This window comes from Ruditapes philippinarum, unplaced genomic scaffold (genome assembly GCF_026571515.1).
Source record: "Ruditapes philippinarum isolate M1 unplaced genomic scaffold, ASM2657151v2 ctg582_1_1_1_1, whole genome shotgun sequence".
Taxonomy (NCBI): Eukaryota; Metazoa; Mollusca; class Bivalvia; order Venerida; family Veneridae; genus Ruditapes; species Ruditapes philippinarum.
The window spans coordinates 215,283-239,330 of NW_026867385.1; the positions used below are offsets into that span (position 1 = coordinate 215,283).

General features: G+C 32.6%; 1 protein-coding gene across 3 annotated transcripts in view; it reads left to right on the forward strand.

Moving 5' to 3' along the window:
* Positions 1-24,048, forward strand: part of LOC132735940 (midnolin-like) — a 44,061-nt gene that overhangs the window by 15,218 nt on the left and 4,795 nt on the right. The window contains exons 1-6 of one of the 3 annotated variants that reach the window (XM_060722981.1): positions 1,322-1,501; positions 6,043-6,130; positions 21,520-21,576; positions 22,667-22,831; positions 23,171-23,291; positions 23,649-23,831. In XM_060722981.1, the coding sequence (XP_060578964.1) occupies positions 6,113-6,130; positions 21,520-21,576; positions 22,667-22,831; positions 23,171-23,291; positions 23,649-23,831 (544 nt within the window). In that variant the 5' untranslated portion in view covers positions 1,322-1,501; positions 6,043-6,112. Of the gene's footprint in view, positions 1-1,321; positions 1,502-6,042; positions 6,131-18,744; positions 19,068-21,519; positions 21,577-22,666; positions 22,832-23,170; positions 23,292-23,648; positions 23,832-24,048 lie in introns of those variants that run through there. The other 2 variants (XM_060722980.1, XM_060722982.1) reach the window with 2 other exon arrangements.

The following is a 24,048-nucleotide window of genomic DNA, read 5'->3' on the forward strand; positions in this document are numbered from 1 at the left end:
AGACAAACACAAGTAAACTGTTAGTGTTGGGAAATTGGTAAGATATTGTTGTGCTTGTTTAATTTCCATCCAACAAATTGTCTCTTGGATGGAATTTGACAGACCATTAATTTTCTTATAAAGGTTATTCCCTATAACTGGGGAAACATGTTTTCACTTTGTGACGTTTGTAGTATTTTCTAAAATGAAATCTTGGCATGGAACATGGCTGTTTTTATATCCGATCAATACTCTTTATGAGCATCTGATGAATCGTAGATATCCTGTTTTGGAAATTGTTTGGCACACAGAAAATGTTGATGTATATTTTGAGAATTCTTGCTGATGGAGGCCAGCCAGAATTCTATTTTAAGTGCCATATTTGATATAATTGAGCCGTGTCACGACAAAACCAACATAGTGCGTTTGCGACCAGCATGGATCCAGACTAAGCCTGCGCATCCGCGCAGTCTGATCAGGATCCATGCTGTTCGCTTACGAACCCTATAACAAGTAGAGAAGTGATTATAGCGAACAGCATGGATCCTGATCAGACTGTGCGGATGCGCAGGCTGGTCTGGATCCATACTGGTTGCAAAGCCATTATGTTGGTTTTGTCATGACACAGCTCATATTATTTTGCTTTTGCTTAAGCTTGTTTTCTCTGTAAGTCTAGTGATGATTTTTGTTGTCATTATTAAAATGATGGTTGAAGCATCTTAAATATAAAGACATTTATAAATAAAAAACTTTTCTTCGGTTATGAACTGGCCAAATGAAAAGGAGGGTTGACTTTATATAAAAATTGCATACCCTTAGTGTGGCTCAAATCTCACCAGACTTTGAGTTTGTTTTTCATTAGAAAATATTTATAATTCGGCTTGATGTTTAAAAGAGTCACCAGCTTTGCACAAGTGCCCATCTATACACATGTGCTCACTCTAAAATGTCTTGCCAATGTAACAAAAGCAGTGCTTGTTTAGTTTTTGTTGTTTTTTGGGGGGTTTAATACCAATTTTAACACTTCTTTGGTCTTCTCATGAGATGCACCTAGATAACCTGTAAATACCATTTTCTCTACAAGTAGCCGGACTTCAAGAAAAATGTTGTCTGCCTATAATGATTATATTATTTACTAGTATGTGATATACTGGTGTTAAAGTCGGTTTATAGCATATTAATTAACTGGTAAATCTTCTTACTAATGGGGAAGTGAAAGTATTAATGGTATATAGATGATTTACTGCAGATAACACTGTTGATCTCTAAACCGCAAGTATGCGATCTCTTAGCTCAGCTGTTATACCAGATTGTATTTCCTGCTTTAATGTTTATAAACTCTCTTTATCAACAAATATAGCTGCACGATGAATTGCGAGATAATGAAAAAGGAACATAGAATTGAAGTGTTCTGTTTTTCTTGATTTACTTTTTTGTTACTTCTAAAATTTAATCAAGAAAGTGGGCACAATTGGATTGTAGTTGACTTCAGCATTTGGTCTCGATTTAAATGCATATTTAGGCAAGCCACAGAGATTTATCTCGCATTGTAATTTGATTATGCCGGTCTTTATAAAATGGAGTTATTGACATGATCACTTATTCGGAGACAAAGTGCAATTAAAATTAACGCTAACGATGGAGTTTACTTCCGCGCTAAAAACCATTATTGGATATCATATAGTTATTTTGCGTCTGATTTTTTTTTGATTTTGAGCTGCGTTGATTATTGACTCTTCTCGATGTGTTATTGTTTCCTTCTTGGGGATAAAAATGTGCCGTAAAGTGATTTTGCGATATCAGATCGGATAAAACTTCCTTGTAAAAATGATTTGTCAATAGTTTCAAGTGGGAGTTATTTGATTTACATTGTAAACAAAATTGCAGTTTAAGGGCGGCTTTTTTTGTCTCTTTCTTGATTCAAATTATATTGAAGTATATCTGTCAAACTAGCTGAGCTCAGAATAAATACAAAAATTAATGTTGTATTGCCGGTAACTTGTTTACTGCGAAATCTATGTTTTTAAAGCAAAATTTTCTATAAATAGTGAGAACCCGGATTTTGATGTATTTTGTAAAAAAGAAAGTATATTGCAGCATTTAATCCTTACCTCGCTAAATATCTCTTAAACATTTAAAATTTGGACAAAATCATTCATCTCTTTTGGAAAAATTTCAAAACATGTACTGATTAAAAAGTTAACTGTACAGACCACAATCAGATGGCACAGATGTTATAGACAAAAATAATGGTCTGCAACTGGTGCATAGGTATATTTGGTGATCGCCCTCCTGGGGACACCCGTGCTATATTTGATTTTTATCTTAAACCCTATTATAGTTACCTGAGCCCTGATATCTTTTTTCTTGAGGTGCTGAATTTGTGAAACAGATTGCTGAATTTGTGAAACTGATTTGCTATTAGCTGACCATTTATATATTATCAAGTATTGAAATTTATTTATTAAATTTACTTAAGTTAAAATATGAAAATTTTGCAAGCCACAGTATATAGAATTTACCTGCTTTAACTCATTAGCCAGGATTTTACAGATGAACTGACATTATAAATATATATATATATATAATTATATTTACAAGAATATCGCCATCTTTGTGCAGTAATGGGTTAAGTCATTCTGAATTTAATCGTAGTTAACCAGTTATTGCACTTAGGTGACAATATATGTATATGTAGAAAGAAAGAAAGACGGCTGATCTAAGTGTAACTGGCCTTGATCGCATTCTCTCCCACACAAAATCTTTATGGAGATCTAAAACCTACACACATAATGTCTTGCCCGCAGTTAACTTTATATTTCTCGCAGTTAACTTTATATTTCTCGATCTGTAAACACTAACCTTTAAACTGTCTAGCTGAATGCATTTGATTAAAAAGACTGATTTTACTTTAATTAGTGGTGCATGTAATATTATATTGTTTAATTTACTCGGGAGGCAATTTAGGCTCGCAGAAGGTTAAGGGTCAAATGCAATTAAAATTGTTACTTATACCTGACATGATTTTTTTATTATAATTTTTTTTATATGAACCAATATATAAGAGAGACAGGCACCCTGCTTACCTATGCAGACTCTGACCAGGCTAATGAAGGTTTAAGTTTAGTTTTTATAATCACTAATTCAACTTAGAATGGACGTCCTGAACATGTTCCTGACAAATCCATTACAAGAAGTCCACGGGTAAATTGGTATATAATATACATGTACTAAATATGCAATAAGTAAATGACAATACCTATAATGTACATGTAGTCTGACAGTTGGCGGACCTTTAAATTCTATATTTTCCTGCTGACGTCAACTGAATCTGTCTATCCGACCAGTGCAGACCAAGATTAATCGTCTGATCGTGGTAGGCACTGTTTGCTTTTCAGCTTAGAGCTAGTACTGATTTTGAAAATTTTCCCTAAAAATAATGAATGGTTTTATCCTTGATTAAAGATGGACAAGTCTATTTAAGATATTTAGCATAGTAGTAAGGGTTGATTTCAAGATTTAAATATCAAAACAATACAGTTATTTCCAAATCAAAACATTTGTACGTCATTTAAGAAAATTTTATAGTTATACATATGATATGAACATAAATATTAGGAAGTTTAGAAAAAAAGCGACAGACTTTGAAATATTTAAACATATCTATTAATCTACATTAAGCAGCTATTTTTGTAAGTATTTGTAATCGGATATACAATAAAGATATAATTGATTGCGCAGTAGTGGTTTAAGTCTATTTCAAAATTTAAACACTTCCTCCTAGGATTGTGAAATAGTTTATTTCAAAAATTAAAAAAACAAACTGTTGATAAGGCCTAACCATATAACCGGTACATTATCATTTGATCCTGTGATATTAATGAGAACTTATATACCTCCCATATAAAACCGTATTAAGCTTGCACGTCATTGTACAGACCTGATACTACTGGACGGCCTATAAATAACACTTTTAATATTTTAACTTATGGGCAAAGCTCAACATAATTATAAAGAGAGAAAGAAAAAAAAGAACCACAAAAGAATGACCAAACGGCAAAACTGAAAATGTTGCAGCTAGGTTTGATTAATCCAAGCCTGTTCATTGACAGTACTCAGTGGAAAGTGCCACCCAGGCTCTAGCATTGACTAGCTAGCCTGTATGTCTAATATTTTGGACTACACAACCGGTTGCCCATTATCTAATTAATTTGATAAAGAACCTAAATTTTGATTAATGTACAAATGTACAATATATAATTCCAAATGTAATTCCGTAGCATAAAGGGTTGATAAATGGTTTTTTTTTATTCCTAAAATGGGATGATTTTTGGTTGGGGCTAATTTGCCTATAAAAGCTTGTATATGTAACTAAGCCATAATTATTATCATCATCATCAGACATATTGATGTCACTGGCAATTTTGTATCTGGAGTGATTTGAATAACAAGGCAAATTAGTGACCTAGATTTTTTTCTAAAAGTGAATAAATGAGACTCCCACTCTTGCCCTCGAGGGACCCTGTTTCTCTTTACATTGCATAATTGCAGCATTTAACATTGATCTTAGTTGATCGGATACAATGAATCTAGAATCTGAATCTTTTTTATTATTTTCCAGAGAAAAGTAGTTTCATTTTAAGATGTATAGAATTTGTTTCATACATTCATTCAGACTTAAATGTGCGGAGGTTTCTTTCCCTTCCGCAGCAAAACCCAGCTATCTGCTTCTATTTTTATGCTGCAATAGGAGAACTGCGTCTTTTTTTAGCCGTAATCATGTGTAATTATAGGTCTTTACTTAAAGAGATTTTTTTTACTTAACCAATAAAGTTTTGAGTTGTAATTAAATCGGACAGATTTAATGATTTGTCAGTGGGCAGTGTGGGTATTTTTCTATCCAATTAGGAACTATATCATATCTGGCATATCATCTACAAGGCCCTAAGACATAATGTTATCCCAGACAGTATTTTTATTGAGTTGAAATTGACCTTTATTCTTAACATCCTACATAAAAAAACGACTTATTTTTGGATATTGTTCTGTAGGGTAATCAATTACAGCATTTTATATAAAATGCAAATATTTGGTTTTGATAAGAACAAGCAAATATAAGAGTTTTTTTTTTGTCAATAGTTCTTGGAATAAATCAGTGAGATTTATTCTATTTTACTCCTGTATACTTACTTTTTGGGTATGACAAAGCTAAAATTGTGTATAATATTATGGAATTTGGTCAGACTGTGCTGATCTGACTTTATATCAACAATTAATCCATTGTCACTGTTAAAACAAAATAAAAGAGATAATGGAATGATGTCAGAACCTGGGACTTTATCTCGTATTGAGATGATCTATTTTTCATAGTGCTTGCACACTCATTTTAAGTTAATTTATCTTTGCGATTCTCAGAGAAATATTCAATTCCTGTAAATATTCAATTTAACTGAGTCATAGCTGCCGAGTTATGATGGATCTTGAAAAATGTTATCCGGAAATTTCTATGGAACATGGTGCCATTTTCATATCAATGGTTTTATGCCAGACTTGATTGGATATCAGTGTGCGCTTGAATTATACACCACTGGTATTATACAGCCAGTTGACCCTGCTCGCTCTACCTTGGCCACACACATGCAGGCAACACTGAATGAATCAGTGTGTGTCTCGGCTGACCAAAAACGGTTGAAAAACCCGTTGGTCTGCCTGCTTATCAGACCGGGCCTCAAGATTATAAAACTTTTTTTCTAAGCTCTGTCTCAAATCTTTGGATTTTCACTGGTTAGTGTACATTCAATGCCAGTCTCTGACCAGTTTATTTTAAAACTTCTTGAAATATCATTTCACAGTTACAAAGTCGAATTGGAGCAAGTCCATTTATTATAAAATTAGTGGATGTAACATTTTATTATGTCATAGTATTGTGCTGAATCTAAAATAGTCTCTCCGACTGAGCTTGTGTTACATGCAGATAATACAGGAAGAAAATGGTTATACTGATTTTCTCTATATAAGTCTATATACACAATTAAAATAAGTATGCGATCTTATGTTTTTCAGATTATTACTGCATGGGAATTTATTGGATAATCAAGTGAGCGACGGCAGTCATCTGACCCTCGTACCTAATATGGAAACAGGAACAGCGGTAAGGCTCTTTTAAGCAAAATACTTGTCAAATATAGGTACGGCAGCAATATATGGATATATATGAACAAATATATATAGTATAGCATATACTAGTAATTAGTATGTAGGCTAAAAAGAACACCTTTCGTCATAAAAGTCTGGCACAGGCAAAGGGGGGGGGGGGGGTTTCAAAAGATAAGAAAATGATGTTTTAAAGGTTGATTGAATGAAATGTAAGGGGGTCAGTGGTGAAAATATATATTTATATATATATATATTAGGGCATTTATTCCTATAGCTGCAGTAATTCCCGAATTTTTATTTTGATCCTGGGGAGACTTGTTTAGTAAATAGCTTTATGTTACAGTGAAGTATGTTCCGATTTAGAGATACTCTGTACAATGTTATATTGACAACAGATTGATTTTACCCTCTCTTGGGAAATTTTGCGATCTTGCATTGTTTATAGCGGCATAATAAGAAATGTTCCGTTCTGAATAACAACTGGAAGAAGAGGATGTATAAAATAGTTCTAAGACTATTGTCTCAAAACTGATACATTGATATTGGGGGAAAAAAGTTTTATATAATTATGTAACATTGCCTGGATGGTATATTTATAGTGGTACATGTCCAAATATGAGGCTATAATTATATATACACGCAACCACATATTAACTTCCTGGTTCAATAAGCAGTACAGTAAAATACTGCATGTTTAAGAAGGTGCATCCTATACATGTATATGTACATGTACAAGATATTATTGTAAACAAACTTAATGAACTAAACTTGAGCTTTCTAACAAAAAGTGATGTAGGGTTTGGATAAACTGTATTTCCTGTTGGTAAAATAATTTATTTGTTATATTTTTTTTTAAGTTGACAATGCAAGAAAGGTAATTTATTGCGGTTAACAAGTTCCAAGTTTAATCATGGTGTCAAGCTATTTTAAAATCAGGCTGCCTATCTCTATAGTTTTTATACAAGTTTTTTTTCTTTTCAAAGGAGCATTTTTAGTATCAATCTTTCGAATTGTTTTGAAGAATTTGGGTAGCTGGATTGTAGAAAAAATGTAATGTTGTTGTTGTTTTTTTGTTTTTGCAATTACCTCCCTTTTACAAAACATGAACTTTATTACCATAGGCATAATATACCAGTATAACACTGTCAATACTTTATAAAAATATAATCTTCATTTTCCCCATTTATCTGTTAATGATAGAAATTTAATGGTTCTACTCAAATATGCCAACACAAGTGGGCTCGGGAAGTATTTCAATACCATTCTAGCTCAGAAGTTGACATGTGACCGCTGTGAAATGGAACCCGACCATATGATTTTAAAAGAAATATGTCACAGCATTTTTAGCTCACCTGTCACAAAGTGACAGGGTGAGCTTTTGTGATCGCTTTTCGTCCGGCGTCCGTCCGTCCGTCCGTCGTCCGTCCGTCGTCCGTCCGTAAACTTTTGCTTTAAATAACATCTCCTTATTAACCACTGAGCCAATTTCATCCAAACTTCACAGGAATGTTCCTTTGGTGGTCACCTTTAAAAATTGTTCAAAGAATTTAATTCCATGCAGAACTCTGGTTGCCATGGCAACCAAAAGAAAAATCTTTAAATATCTTCTTTTAAACAACCCTAAGAGCTAGAGCTTAGATATTTGGCATGAAACATCTTCTAGTGGGTGTCTACCAAGTTTGTTCAAATAAAAGCCCTGGGGTCAAAATTGGCCCCGCCCCAGGGGGTCATTGATTTTCCCTATATGCATATAGTAAAAACTTAAAAATTCTTCTTTTAAAGAACCCAAAGAGCTAGAGCTAAGATATTTGGCATGAAACATCTTCTAGTGAGTGTCTACCAAGTTTGTTCAAATAAAAGCCCTGGGGTCAAAATTGGCCCCGCCCCGGGGGGTCATTGATTTTCCCTATATGCATATAGTAAAACCTTAAAAAATCTTCTTTTAAAGAACCCAAAGAGCTAGAGCTTAGATATTTGGCATGAAACATCTTCTAGTGAATGTCTACCAAGTTTGTTCAAATAAAAGCCCTGGGGTCAAAATTGGCCCCGCCCCAGGGGGTCATTGATTTTCCCTATATGCATATAGTAAAAACTTAAAAAATCTTCTTTTAAAGAACCATAAGAGCTAGAGCTTAGATATTTGGCATGAAACATCTTCTAGTGAATGTCTACCAAGTTTGTTTAAATAAAAGCCCTGGGGTCAAAATTGGCCCCGCCCCGGGGGGGTCATTGATTTTCCCTATATGCATATAGTAAAACCTTAAAAAATCTTCTTTTAAAGAACCGTAAGAGCTAGAGCTTAGATATTTGGCATGAAACATCCTCTAGTGAATATCTACAAAGTTTGTTCAAATAAAAGCCCTTGGGTTAAAATTGGCCCCGCCCCAGGGGGTCATTGATTTTCCCTATATGCATATAGTAAAAGCTTAAAAAATCTTATTTTAAAGAACCCAAAGAGCTAGAGCTAAGATATTAAGCATGAAACATCTTCTAGTGAGTGTCTACCACGTTTGTTCAAATTAAAGCCCTCGGGTCAAAATTGGCCCCGCCCTGGGGGGTCATTGATTTTCCCTATATGCATATAGTAAAAACTTAAAAATTCTTCTTTTAAAGAACCATAAGAGCTAGAGCTTAGATATTTGGCATGAAACATCTTCTAGTGAATGTCTACAAAGTTTGTTTAAATAAAAGCCCTGGGGTTAAAATTGGCCCCGCCCCAGGGGGTCATTGATTTTCCCTATATGCATATAGTAAAAGCTTAAAAAATCTTATTTTAAAGAACCCAAAGAACTAGAGCTAAGATATTAAGCATGAAACATCTTCTAGTGAGTGTCTACCATGTTTGTTCAAATTAAAGCCCTCGGGTCAAAATTGGCCCCGCCCCGGGGGGTCATTGATTTTCCCTATATGCATATAGTAAAAACTTAAAAAATCTTCTTTTAAAGAACCATAAGAGCTAGAGCTTAGATATTTGGCATGAAACATCTTCTAATGAATGTCTACCAAGTTTGTTCAAATAAAAGTCCTGGGGTCAAAATTGACCCGCCCCAGGGGGTCATTGATTTTCCCTATATGCATATAGTAAAAACTTAAAAATCTTCTTTTAAAGAACTCAAAGAGCTAGAGCTAAGATATTTAGCATGAAACATGTTCTCATGGGTGTCTACCAAGTATGTTCAAATAAAAGCCCTGGGGTCAAAACTGGCCCCGCCCGGGGGGTCATTGATTTTCCTTATATGTGTATAGCAAAAACTTAAAAATCTTCTTTGAAAAAACCTAAATAGCTAGAGTTTAGATATTAAGCATGAAACATCTTTAAGTAAATATCTACAAAGTTTGTTCAAATAAAAGCCTGGGGGTCAAAACTAGCCCTGCCCCAGGGGTGTCATTGTTTTTAACTATATGTATAGTAAAAACTTTAAAAATCTTCTTTTAAAAAACCCAAAGAGCTAGAACTTAGATTTTTAGCATGGTAAAAATTGGCCCGGGGGTGGGGGGGCCTATATACAGGTGAGCGACCTCAGGGCCATCATGGCCCTCTTGTTTGTTATTTACTTTTTACATAATACAAAATATAATCATCAAAATATATCTTCTAACTTTGGTCTATGTTTGTGTCTTCTTTTCAATTAAAGGTAGCTATTTCAGTGTAAAGTAAAGCTATTTCAGTCACAGGTATGACTAAAATTCAGCCTAGATTGGTTTAATTAATAAACAGATTGTCAAGCAAATGCTAAAACTAAATGGATTCTTTGTTCACGAGCGCACATATCTAAATTAGGAATATGTTAATTGTTATAGCTGTGGTAGAATAAGACATGTTGCGGTCTTAACTGCGTTCTATTTTAGACAATCAAACAACTGAGTGAAACATTTTATTGTTATGCTCGAGACATAACAACAGTATAATTGTGGGTTTTTATGATATTGGTTATTCATTATGCGTTTTATCCCTCATCTTGAAAACAGTGTTTAGCATTACTTATACAATCGGAAAGTTCAAAATCCAAAATGTAGGACATGTCCTTTTAAACCCTTTTATTATTCTGCTGATTCCTAAAGTGATAAGTGTTTGCCACCAGTATTCTAAAGAGCCATGTTTTAAGTCTGAATGTCTTAACCGACTCTTTACGGTTGTTTTTGTATTTTGAAATATCATAAACTTTAAATGGACTGTTTCCAAATTCAATGCCCATCATGTCCATTACACAAATTCAGGAGATTAAGGGTCATATATGGCACACTGCAATAATTTGTACCTATATAATACATGTATTTGTGCTTTAAAGTCTTGTTTGCTTATGAGTACAATAGAAACAGTATTATATAGACTGGCACTTCAATTCTTCGCTTCAACGTAGTACCTTTCAAAATTGATAGATTACAAAATCAGTCACAGTCTGTAAGTAATCAAATAAAGAGAATCCAATCTTCATTATGGGTCCATAACTTGAAAAAAGAAGTATAAAATAACCGTTCCCATAGTCATGTGACCAGATCACATGATTGATGTAACGACAGATATATACTCATTTGGTGTTTTCTTTACGTCATGCACTGGCTCAACTTGCCCCCTTTCAATATAATAAGCTAATTCATTAACATGGGACGTAGGAAGGAATCACTTAAAGCCACCAAAAAAATGACAATACAACCTACCGTTGTACTACTAGGATATGATTTTTATTGTATTAGTTTTATATTATGATATATTTTGGTCAATGGGTAGAAAATATCAATGCCTTGGTAATTATTATATGACAAAATGTGAAAAAAAGAAGGCCGATTATTCAGTAATGACTTTGTTAGTAGGCTGGTACTTAGTGGGAAGAGTAAGAATAATGAGGTCGAGTTTTAGTTTGTAATACTTATAGGTATGTCATCAGACATATTTTTTATGTAAATGTAGGTCACGCTGAAAATGAAGAGTAGGTGACATTTAAACTGTACTTTCTATGCATACTGAATAATGTTAAAGGTGTGACTTCTTAAGGTATGATATTAAGAAATACTTGTTTAGTGTTGCGTTCAAATTTCTCATTTTTCCTCGCCTCTCATTGATAAAGTGATCTGATTTATATCTGAGATATTATTTGCTGTGATTTTGCAATTTTTTGTGACATATGCGTAAGTGTAGGTTTACATTGTTGTTGAGATAGATCTGTCCTATTGTCGGCACCGGAACATTTATGGAGGCTTTACTTGATAAATTGGAGACCATTAAGGGTTTGGGCTGCTGATTAAGAAATTGATGGGTGTGATGGGGGTTAGGGTTTGATTGTTTTGGCCTTTTTACCTTTATTACACTATATATTAAAATAATTATTGACATATAAATCATAAATGTCAGAAATTTGAGCGATATTTATATAAAAAAAAAAAGAAATAAAAAAAAAAAATAACAAAAAAGTTATTTATAGTAGATTTAATTGGACATGTGCCTAGTTAAAAACTAGAAAAAAATCAGTTCCAGTTAAATACTAGCTTTTAGATATTGAAGCACATAACAACTTAAGTGGGACAGTTATCAGACATCAGAGAGAGAGAGGCTGATAAAATATCAGCCGGAGGTCACTGAAGAAGTGTTGGTGGAAGTCTGTGTAAAGATAAAACACCCCCTCACACTTCTGGAATCTCTCAGGTAATCACCTGTAACTGTATCTATAAATGGCTTCTGAATAGTTACATGTAAACATCCCATGCATAGCTGCATGCTGCCTTTACCAAATCTTAAGATTTGTTGTAAATACTTCAGAAAAATTCGTGTAAAATTGAAAAAAAAGAAGTCTTGTAATCAGGATAGTTTTATCATAGGGGTTACATGGGGTGATGAATGGTTTTATACCGGTATTTTAGCTTCCTGACGCTGTGCAGTGCGCCACTTATTGCCATTCCTTTAATTGTTTGCCATCCTTTATGTCATAAATGTGATTTGTGAACTTTGTTCTTTATTTTTTCGTCTTCATTCACTTTCCTATTTTTGTCCATGCTTTAGTTAGTAATTCGGGCAGACCCCAAGCTGATAATCATGTTACAGTTTATTCAGTTAAATCCCTCATCTCAAAGTTTGGTATGTCAATTACACAAATTAAACTGGGGCACTAAAGGTTAAATAGAACCTACAAAGTGGTCCAAATGAATTTATTAAATAAATGACCATTTGTATTCATGATATCTGCTGATACAGCAAAATCCTCACAGGACATTCAACCAGGTTAGATGGAGGTCAATTGTTTATAGTGCCCACTGTTTACACCCACATACTCAGCTGTTTCAAGAGGTTTTAGTGATAAAAAATGGAATCTGATCATTGGTTTCATGTTATATACCATGTGGCCAGATTGATAAGTAAAGCTTAAGCAACAAGACACTACAAATATACTATTGTCACTTTGATTATACATGTAATTTATTCTCACTGAGTATGAGATGGAAATGTATGAGATGGAATTTAAAGCTTATTATTTTGAGTATAAGGGAATGTTCATGATGAGTCATAGATAGTATCTTGTTTAAAGGCTCTACTGTACAATGTACATAGACTTTTATTTCTATTGTTAGAAAAATGTTACTGAAATTTTGAGTTAAATAAAGATATTTTTTGGGGGGAGAAAGGATAATGACAATATTATATGGAGGGCACTTAATGGTCATCGATCAGGATTGCTTGTCCTGGGTGAATGTTGGACACACTTGTTGCTCTTTAAATTTAGTACTGGGACCCTATCTTTGAGTAACCTCCCAGTATATGAACCAAATTATAATTGAAGAAGAAAACATGACTGATGGTGAATCTAAGGGGTAAATAGTAAATGTGTATCAACACTCTGCCTCTCAATTCAGGATATTTGGGTTCGAGATCTTCTGGGGTGGTATATAACAAAATTTCTTCAAAACTGCACCTCAAGTACTGGTTAATTCTGGGAAGTGAGCCTCAAAGAATATTTCAAATGAATTTCAAGCTTTTATCTCATACAAACTAAAATTGATAATTATATACAAACCAAGTCAAAGTACTAAACAAACAAAAAAACACTTTCTTACTCTGAATTCAGAAGTTTTCCTGCCTTTGTCTTAGTGCTTTCTTAGCATAAAAAAGCCAAAATAACTGAGAGAAGACTAGTCATTTGTTGAGAGTATGTTGCCTGCAATAATAGCTGACGTACATCCTCGTAAATGCCAGTTGTACTTGGAAGAACAATTTGATTAAGAAGTCTTCAATCAGCACTTGTACAGTGAGTGGGCGTATTTTAGTAGCTTACACATTGTTCTCATGTCTTGGAGCTGTAATAGTTTAATCCAATCCCATACTGATTTTATAACACTATATTTACTGCTCATGCTGCTGATTTGTGTACTAGATTTGCACAGGGGCTTTGAATTCGGAACAGTCCTTCCAAAGTTAGAGGGATTTTGCAAATTGAAATTTCATTTTACCATAGAGTCTGGTCAGACCTACAGACTGGTCTTGCGATTAATACTGTACTAATCACTTTCAATTCGGGTAGGTTTTCAATAAAGCATTAAAAATAGGATTAGTTTTCCGTAAGTTTAACCAGCTTCGGAATCTGCCCTTAGAGCTGGCTGATCAACTTGGTCAGTTACATGTATTCTTAGGTATACATACATTAGATCAGTACATAATTATTTAAGAAACTTTCCCTAGAAACTATGAATGGTCCATTTAAGACATTTTGCAGGGGAGATTTGTTCAAATATTTTTGGATTCCAAGTTGACTACTGCCCGAGTTTGGAGTTTTGTCAGATTGAAGTGATTTAAAAGATTGATATAACAAGATAATCATACAAGAGAGATGTAGACCTGCATAAATATAGTTGTCATAGAGATAAAGAAATCAGGATTATAATAATTACCATTAAGTTCATTATACTTCAGTGTAATTAGCACAATTTTAATCAATTGAGGAATAATGCAGTTAATATATGTCAGTGGTACAGTGAACCTTCGTGCGTTCGTTATGTTGACTAAAAAATGGTAAAACAAGACGCTGAATCAGACGTATTTGATTCTTTATCGTTGTTTAATTGTTATACCAGACATAGTGTAATTTTTCATGCTATTAAATAGTGAGTAGGAAATACCAAACATTTTTTTTTATGGAAACTGTTACAGTACTTTTCTCAGGGAAAAAAAATTTACTTTTAAGGGATAGATCTGTGTTAGTCGGTAGGAGCAAAGGGAGTGACTGATGTTTCGTGGAAGAGTCATTAAAATGTATATATATTTGTATATATATTCGTAAATGAATTACATAGATACCACCATACCAATCATTTTACAACTTTAGATTCTTGCTTCGGGGCAACATTTAATGATCTAGTAAGACTAATGTCCTACGTATATATTATACATGTGTTGTCACATGACTCAATCATTTTTGATGTCCACTCAGTGTCCTATAATTATGACTTATATATACTATATATAATACACATTTTTATGCCATGAAGTAATTGTTATAATAGGAGTGTCTATTATTTTGTTTATTATTTTGTCATTTTGATAGGGGGATGGTTATTATAGTATTTAGGATATTGACCATTGGTTTGGTTTATACAAAATTTATTTTAGTTTGATTGTGTAGGAAGCTATTAGCTTATAGGACACACTTTAGAATCCGTTCCTGGAACCAACAAGTACTGAGCAATGAGTGTAAAGTTTCTAGCTCAAGGAAACCACGACTTGCCGAGCCCATGGGGCTAGCAATGTCCTTAGGTTACTAGTCCAACGTGTTAACCACTCCGCCATGCCGCCACCAATGGTTTATTTCAATATACAATGGGGAGAACATGCTGCTCATCATTATACATTCACAAAAAAACAGAAACAAGATGTATGAAAAAATAAATTTAATAGCCATGTCAAACAATATTACATATTTATAACAAACTCTTATTACATTACTGTTCTTATGGACTGAAATGATTTGATTGTTAATTAAAGGATACTAAATTTTGTTATTTCGCTTAAGAAAAAAGCAGAAGAAAAAGGATTGACGTTGATAATACAGGAAAAAATGTACATTTACCAAAAGTCCTCTAATAGTCAATGAGTAATGAACTATAATGTATGTACTAATGTATGTACTAATGTATGTACTTTTAGATGATTACCGGTAGGTTTTTGTGGGGGGAAAAAAAAGAGGAAAAAAAAGTCATGAAAGTGGCTGTCAATAAATGTTCAAATCCCACATATAAATTGTTTGAGTCACTGCCAGGCTAAAAAGTGACGGCTCAGTTAGCTCAATAGGAAGAGGACTGTGAATGGCTTGATCTTGGTACAATTCCTGGACAGTGCCGGTTACACTTTCATTGTGATTGATCATGAATTCCTTTCTACAGTCATTCACACTGTTCCTCTGCTTTTGCATGTACAGAAGTTATCAGTTATGTAATTGCAAAAGAGAAGACAACTAGTACTGGTAAACTGCTTAACAGCCTGCCCAGGAACGATGTGGTGACTGAACTGTTCTCTGGTAAATTCAAAGTGGCTTATTGCCGTGATCCGGAGGGTAAACTACCACCACTACCACCAACAAGGCTATACATATATATATAATCAATAGAATAATTAAACATTTACTTTTAAATAACAAAAGAAAAATTATTTATTTATAATTAACATAAATAATTAAACAAGAAAGAATTGTGTATCGAACAGCTATGAATTTAGGTTAATAGTCGCCATTTGTTTTAAGGTAAATGCTGAACCGGTGCAAAAAATGTTTACATAGTTGTAATTGTTACGTTTTTATATCATTCCTTTCCTGTGTGGACAGGTAATATTGGACAAGTTTTTACTTATAAGTAGGTGTTGAACAAGTGACATTTTGTACTTGAAAGAAATGTGTCCCCAAAAAATATGTGTTTACGAAAGAAAAAAATTCTTAATTAATGTATGACAGTTGTTTTTGTTTGACTGTCTCACATTTTTTATGGAGATGAATAAAGAGGTGAATTTAAACTTACTACAGAAATTTGAATTTTTTTATTAAAATATATACATGTATATATAATTTTTTTATAATTTTCGTAGAGACCTTTCATTGTTATTTCAATATGCTTATAAAATGGGCCATTAATATTTAGCATAACAAAACATAAGAGAAGAAAACATGGTGAAAATATGTTGAAATTTATTAATTACTCCCATAAAAGTGATGGATGGCTTATTTAAATGGTTTGTTTTATGTAACAATTGAAAGACTCAGAACAAGACTCTGTTTAAATAAATCATGTGATGATATATCAGGGCTCTCTCGTTGTTTTGGGGGAATACCCGGTAGATACCAGGTTTGTTCCGGTGAAGTCCATGACCACTAGATCAATGTCTGCTTGCTAGTTCATTATGAAGGAAATACAAAATGTTGCGTGAAAAGCAATTTTGGGTCGCTGGTTTGATCTTTAAGTTGCTGGTTCAATCCTTAGACAAGGTGGAATTTCTCGGATAATTTATCTTGGACATTAATGTCTCTGACTGCTGGAGCAGTCCCCTGTAGGGAGGGGAATATTCCGATTGTTTGATCCTCGTAGGGGAAATTTCGTGCAATGTTTGCTTCAACTTATACATACAATCGAACGAAAAAGTACATTGATATAGAAAATGTAAAAAAAAATAATGATTTATTGAATATAGAGGTTTAAACTGCAATGTACATTTTATTGTGAAGTAAATGTATATCAGTGTTCAGATATTTTTTTTCTTCGGACTGCCAGTAGACCAGTATTTCAAACATGTTTGTAACAATTTCATTATCAACTTCATAATTAATGTTTTTTGAAAAGTAGTTCATCAAATGTATACATGAACAAGCTATTAATTGTTAAAAAGAATAATGAATGTTGTAAAGCCGTATGTTTTAACTTTAAGGATACAGTGTTTTCTGGGGGGAATTTTATAAGGTGACAGTTAAACAAAACTTCTTTATTACTTTGAGGTTTTTAAATGATTTAATGTTTCCCTTTGTTTGACATGAACACAATTATTTTTCATCTACTTTACATTTTTTTTTGCAACATCATGAGCAAAAAAAAATTAATTTAATATTAATTTCTCATATTAGACTGGAAAAAAAACCCAGACAATTACTTTTTTATGTGCATAAGATTTTTTATAATGCCCTTTATAGATATAAAAAAATTAGAGACTTCCTTGCACCAACTTTATTAGGTCGCTGACTTCAAAACATTTTTTCTGTCACAAAGGTAATTTTTTTTCAGTGATTTTCACAATTGATTATAATCATTATTGATTACCCGTATTATATTTTCACAGTTTCCTTTTATGCTTAATTTCATTTATCATTATTGATTCACATATCAATAAATGAGGGAAGGGTAACCAGGAAGACATACTATTTCAAGGATTGCCAATATGTAGATTAAAAAAATGAGGTTTGGGGATTCATAAATATGCATGTATACTAAGCCAGACTAAAGCATAGTAAATTATTAAAATATTATGTACATTGTATTGATATAGCCCATCCTTTGTCTTAATTTTTCTTATGTTACTAAGCCACTAGCTGTTTTATAGAAATTAAAAAATAATTGTATGATTTAATTATTTTTATTCAACTTGGCATATACATGTATATAAAATCCAAATGACTGTTTTAATCAGTGGGTATATATAATCAAAATTTATGATGATAATGAAAATGATAATGTTTTAAGTTTTTATTTAGATTTATTGATAATTGATGTGAACTTTATTTAAAAATGATTTAAGTCTCGGCCACCACCGTATAGAGTCTGGCCGGCGTCCTGCACATCCATGCAGTCTGACAAGGCTCTAACACTGTTAGTCCTGGACTCTGAGCTCAATTTTTATATTTTGATATTGAAATCCCATAATCTTCAAATGGACTTTTCCAAATTCAAAACAGGGCAAATCCATTAGCAAATTTAGCAGGTAAATAAGGATTTTACGATAAAAGAATTACATGTCATCTTAGTACAATGTTATGTAATCAGGTGACGATGTATTGACCTATTATTCATATCGTAGTATGAAGCGTAGTAAAAAATTGTAAGTGATAAAGTCAGTCTTGCCAAATAAGGAAATTAACTTCTAAACCAAATAAAGTAAACCTACTTGACAGTGTATGTTCGAAGTGTTTTGAATGATTAAGAAAAGATCATAAATATGTTCCTTCAATAACCACATGGGATTTGATGATATATGATTTTTGTTACACTACAACAGGTGAAAAGAATTTCATAAATGCAAATAAACTTTGTTTTATAATAATGTAGGAATTTTCTTAAAGCAGTTTGCCGTTTTAAGCTCGATCAAGAATTTTAATGTTAAATCAACACTGCTTTACGATGATTCGATAAATAACAATGCTCATTGTAAAAGTGTCTTACAGAAAATCTTGAATACGTTTAAAATATGCGTGGGCGTTCCAGCTTGTAGGTTTATTTTACGGCTTTCTCTATAAGTTCGTCAAGTATTCAAACAAGAAAATGTTAAGGAAATATTAGACGCAGTTGTTGAATTTTACCAATACTTCAGTTAAATATATATATATATACCGGTAAATATATATACCACAGTTATATTCAACATTATAAACTTGTTGCAGTACTGTAACGGTTTAACGTTGTAGTGGTTATATTTTTTTATCGGAGGAAGTGGGAGAAATCCTACCGAGTTTGTTATATACAGAATATCACCTCAGTTGTGTAGGTGGTGTATGATTGATCAGGAAGTGTAACTGTAGTTTAACTACTCACAGTTTATTAACAGTTGTAACGGGCAAGTTCGTATTCATTGTAACGCAAGTTCGTATTCATAACTCTGACAGGCTGTCATTAGTGCAATATTATAAATAAATACAGGGTGAATATAATAAAGAATTTGGAATAATTATTTATAGGATCTAGGAAGGATGTATTCAAAAATGGTAATTTTTTAAAATTATTATATTGTATGAAATGGTCTTATAATGTTTCAATTTATTTTGTGTTTCGATGAATTATTTTTCATTAAGTTACTTACTTAAAGTTGATAAGGGGGAAAAAACTATAAGATGCTTCAACACCTTACTCTGATTTTGTAAGTATTTTAACTGTGTAGATATTTAAGTTAAATAATATTTTGTTATAATGTGAATGTAAAATTTTTGTATGTACAAGTCAGTGATGTAAATCAAGATCAAATTAATGGATAAATTTGAAAAAGGATAGGTTAAATTACCAATTGTGTCTTTTCTTTATTTGGTAGAAAAATGTTTTTCCCCTTTTCTTTTATTGCCTTTATGTTTGACTTTAATATTATAATAGACAACAATTGTGAAGTTACTTTTAATGTTGCGGTTTATGAGCGACTTCGGGATCAAATTACCTTTTAAGCTTATTTTTAGCTCACCTGTTTCAAAGAAAAAATCAGGCTGTTATGATCACTGCATTGTTGTCTTTAATGTAGCTGTGCTCTTAATTCAACTTTATATTGAAGTTCAGAGTGCTTTTTCCAAACAGGATACTTTGAACTCTTTTAGACAAGTTCACCAGGTTTAAAGGGTTAATAATATGATGACCATATTTGCACTAAGGTTGTTTACTTCAAACCAAATCCTGACAGGTACTTAGGATTATCTTTGTGAGGAAGCTGTCCAGTTAGCTTACGGAACATCAGTGGTTCTACTCAGGTGTCTGTTTGTGCCTGAAATAATGCATAGTCGCAATATGACCTATATTGTGTTTATGTAACATAAAACAAAATGAAACAAACAAATATGTTTGTACTTAGAGAACTTTTGTATTATAAACTGACTATGAGTGTATCATAGCAACATTTATTTAACAAAATGTATGTATTTGTACCCATTGACCTTTTGGTTTATAGGGTAATAAAACTGTGAAGGTTTACTTATGATATGGCTTCCAATACTTCAGATGAAAATAATAACGGTTTTGGGATGGGCTCGAGGGTTGAATTTGAAACGTCTTTGAGTAACCATATCTGAACATAGTATCAAAGTCGATTGTGGTATCAATATTACAATAAAAAACCACTTCTGGTTTCTGAAGGATAGATTAGCGTTTCAAAAATATTTACTTAGTGAACATTGAATGATCTGATAAACAATAAATATCGTGACAGGTGAGGATTAAAGGTGAATTAGAAAGTAGTCTTCAAGGGCATATAGATAAAAGTCTTCTGTTGGGGGATTTTTGGATCCCCCCCCCCCCCCCCCTCAAAAAAAAAAATTAAGAAGATAAATGGACATGTTAATATATGTCAGTCTGAAGTATTTAAAGCTTGTGAAATGATTGATGAAAAGAAATTTAATACACCTGTACTGAGTTGTAATTTTTTTAAGTATTAAAAACCACTCATAGTCAAGTGTAGGCTTGCATTTCTTGTTTATATTTGCATTTATTGGAGGGTAATAAATTTTGTTGATAAAGTATTTAGGAGAGGAATTATTGACTTTGATATCTTTTATCTAAATATTTGTGTGTACTGCGTACAAAATACCTTAGTCATAGTAATTTACAATTTGACATTATATCTTCATTGCAAATTAATAACATATTTCAAAAGCAGAATGCCTTATCATTCTGTGCGATTGGCAAGCAATTTAAGACGAGCTTCTGAATTCCCAATTGCCATTTCACTTTTCAAGATTTAATTTGATTGAGCCTATTATAGGAGAACAAACATATGAAACAGATTTCCATAAATGTCAAATGCTTAGGTAATGTTTTACAGAGAAATTGAAATCAGATGTTTTTCAAAGTTTAACATGGGTGTACGTCATTACGGAATGGAATATAAGACTTACCATGCTTCTACAATTAACCGCTGTTATATAATCAGAATGATATTTTCTTTGTTAAATGTCAAACTGTTGTTCTGTAGATTCTAAGTTGATCTTTACGTGTATAAAAAAATAATTAATAAATTGGTGATATTTTATTAAACATGGGTGTGTGACATATGTATAACAAATATAGAAAATAAAGAAGTAGACACATGTGTTTATATACATTAAGATATATATCAGGTATTATTAAACCTTCAGCAAGATACCATACTCAGGTTATATTTAGCATACTTTCAACCTGCTGCAACTGGGTTATTTTGTATGTAAGGGGTTAATAAAGGGTCTCTCCATCTGTTTTTTTTTTCCCAAAAAATCTTTCATTTTTGTGAAAGACATGTAAAAGATGTCCCCTCCTTGCATTATAGATGACTTTTCATGTAACACTATGACTTAAAATCCCTATTATAATAGAGAGTTGCCAAGTCAAATATGTCCCCAAAAATATCCAAATTTCCAGATACTTGCTTCCTTTTGGGTACATGCTTGAATTCAAAATCATATAAAGTTTGTTTTTTTGTATTTTCAGAACAAAAATTCTAACTGCCGGGTCATGCAAGCCTTAGAAAATCTCTCTGAGTCACAGGTAAGGAACTTGTAACTTTATAGAACTTGTAACTTTATATAACTATAATATATGAGCCAACATAATGGGCATCCGCGCAGTCTGATCAGGATCCATGCTGTTGGCTATCAGTTTCTTGTCTTGTTATATGGTTGGTAGGCGAACAGCATGGATCCTGATCAGACTACGCGGATGCGCAGGCTGGTCTGGATCCATGTTGGTTGCAAACCCATTATGTTGGTTTTGTTGTGACGCGGCTCATATATATTATAAGACAAACTTAAATATTATTGATAAGGGATAGTTCAACAAGTACATCCACAGAAACTTAGTCCAACTTATTGTACTTCGCATTGAAATATTATGCTAATTTGTGTATGGGCAATATCTCCCCTGGGAGATTCTGACCCAGAACAAAAAAAAAAATCTCAGAATCTAGCTGTGACATGTGAATATATTTTGACTAAAAAAATTCTCAAATTTAATAAGGAAATGTTTTAATCAGGGTTGTCAATTAAACTTCACATGGATGAATAAAAATTTAAACATAAGTTCTATTATAACTAATGTTAACGATGAAGCATGGAAAGTAAAATTTATTTGTACCCTAAAAGATGTAATGCCAAATTTTCCAAGTTCCAGATAACATTTTTCTCTAAGCTGTAAATGGCTGTATGATACCAGATTGAAGCAGTTTCTTATAAAATTCAGTAATTGTTCTAAATAGTAAAGACATTATCATGCGTACACTAATCATTAGTTATAAAAACTTTCCCAAAGCACTTACTCTTAATTTTAAAGATTGTAAAAGATTAACATGGATTGTAAAAATGTTTTATGCATTTATAAAATCTTTATGTACATGTATTCCTTTAGTAAGTCATATTATTTTCAATATTGAATTTCAGAGGTTTATTGCTTATATAAAGAAATAGTTTATCTATTTCTCAATCTTAAGGGTCATCATGCACTTTTTCAATCTCACAGAAGAGTGCCTACAGGCCTTGTAATACTTACATGAAAAAAATAAGACTATTTAATTTGCAATATTTTTGAGAATTTAGACAAGTTAGTTATTGTGAATGATATAAGCATTATTTAAATATTTCAGGTGAACGATTTTCTAACTGGACGTGCTCCCTTACTCTTAGCAATGAAACTGGGAGAGCATATGATGTTTGTACAACTGCAATTGTCAACATCTTGTAGTTCACGACGCAGGACATTTGCTGGCGGGAATCCAGCACACTGTAGCAATAATACATCCCAAAGAGAGGTAAGGTTCTGTTAGTTTTAAATAGGTCAATTGCATGTTAAAGGAGTGTACCTGATGTGTATATAAAGGCCAAGTGCTAAATATATTTAGGCCATGTTAACAGGTCTTCAAAAAGTGTTAATTAAAGGACTGTCGTAAGCTTTCATAGCTTTCAGACCAATCTCAAAATGTTTTGTGTAAATATTGTTCATCATGCAAAATGTCAATATATGAAATAAATATATTTAGGTCAAAGGATATTTATATAAAATAAGTGGTTTGCCATTGTAACTTTTCTTTATTTTCAAATTTGAACATTTCCGTTAATTAATATTTTTGTGTCATGTTTTATTTCTTCAGAAGCCAAATTGTGCGTGCAATCCTCATCCAGGTAGTCCAGTCCCAGCAGGTCAAGCCCCTGGGGCGATCATTGATAGTGTGAACCACCTAGGTCAAGGAGTCTATTCAGGGACTTTTTCTGGTAAGCTTTTTCTGGTCCACCAATAAATTTGAAGAGCTTTTTATTTTATTATCACCCTGCTTGTTACAATACAGAGATATCTTTGGAAGATTATAAAAAATCATGTTGGTCGAGACTTTGGGCAAGTTTAAAGTGACCTTTCAGCTGCGTGCACATATTTTGTATAGAAGACTAATACTCCTTTTTGTTCTGTACCTATTACAGCTTCAGTAAGCACTATTATTCCTTAAAAATCAATTTCTTGTCGTTTTAATTAACAATATACATGTAATTGATAATTCATTTGTATAGAATGTTAAATTAAGTTTGACCGACGGTATAATCAGAATTTAACGTAATTTGTTTGTATGGTTACAGGTACTTTAGATCCTTCATTACAAGAGACTACGGGGCGACCGAAGCGTGACATTGATACCATTCTTCAGATTTTGAATGACCTCCTTTTAGCTTCTCCTCAGTTACGGCAATCTGCGGGGCACATCAGCACTCCCCGAGCTCAACAAAATGAATTTGTACAGGATACTAGCAAAACTGTTTTAGGTATGCATATAATTATTAACAATAAATTTTCTTGAATATAAAAGGATTGTCTCTTTTAAGTTCATTGTAATTGTCTTTTATGCTTCCGTCTTTATCTTCAAAATATTGTTTATTTGAACAATTCTCAATTTAAAAAAACTTAAAACGTTATCAGTCAGATGAGACTGTATATGTGTACTGTTGGCTTACCAAATGTTTATCTTGTTTCCCTCAAAAC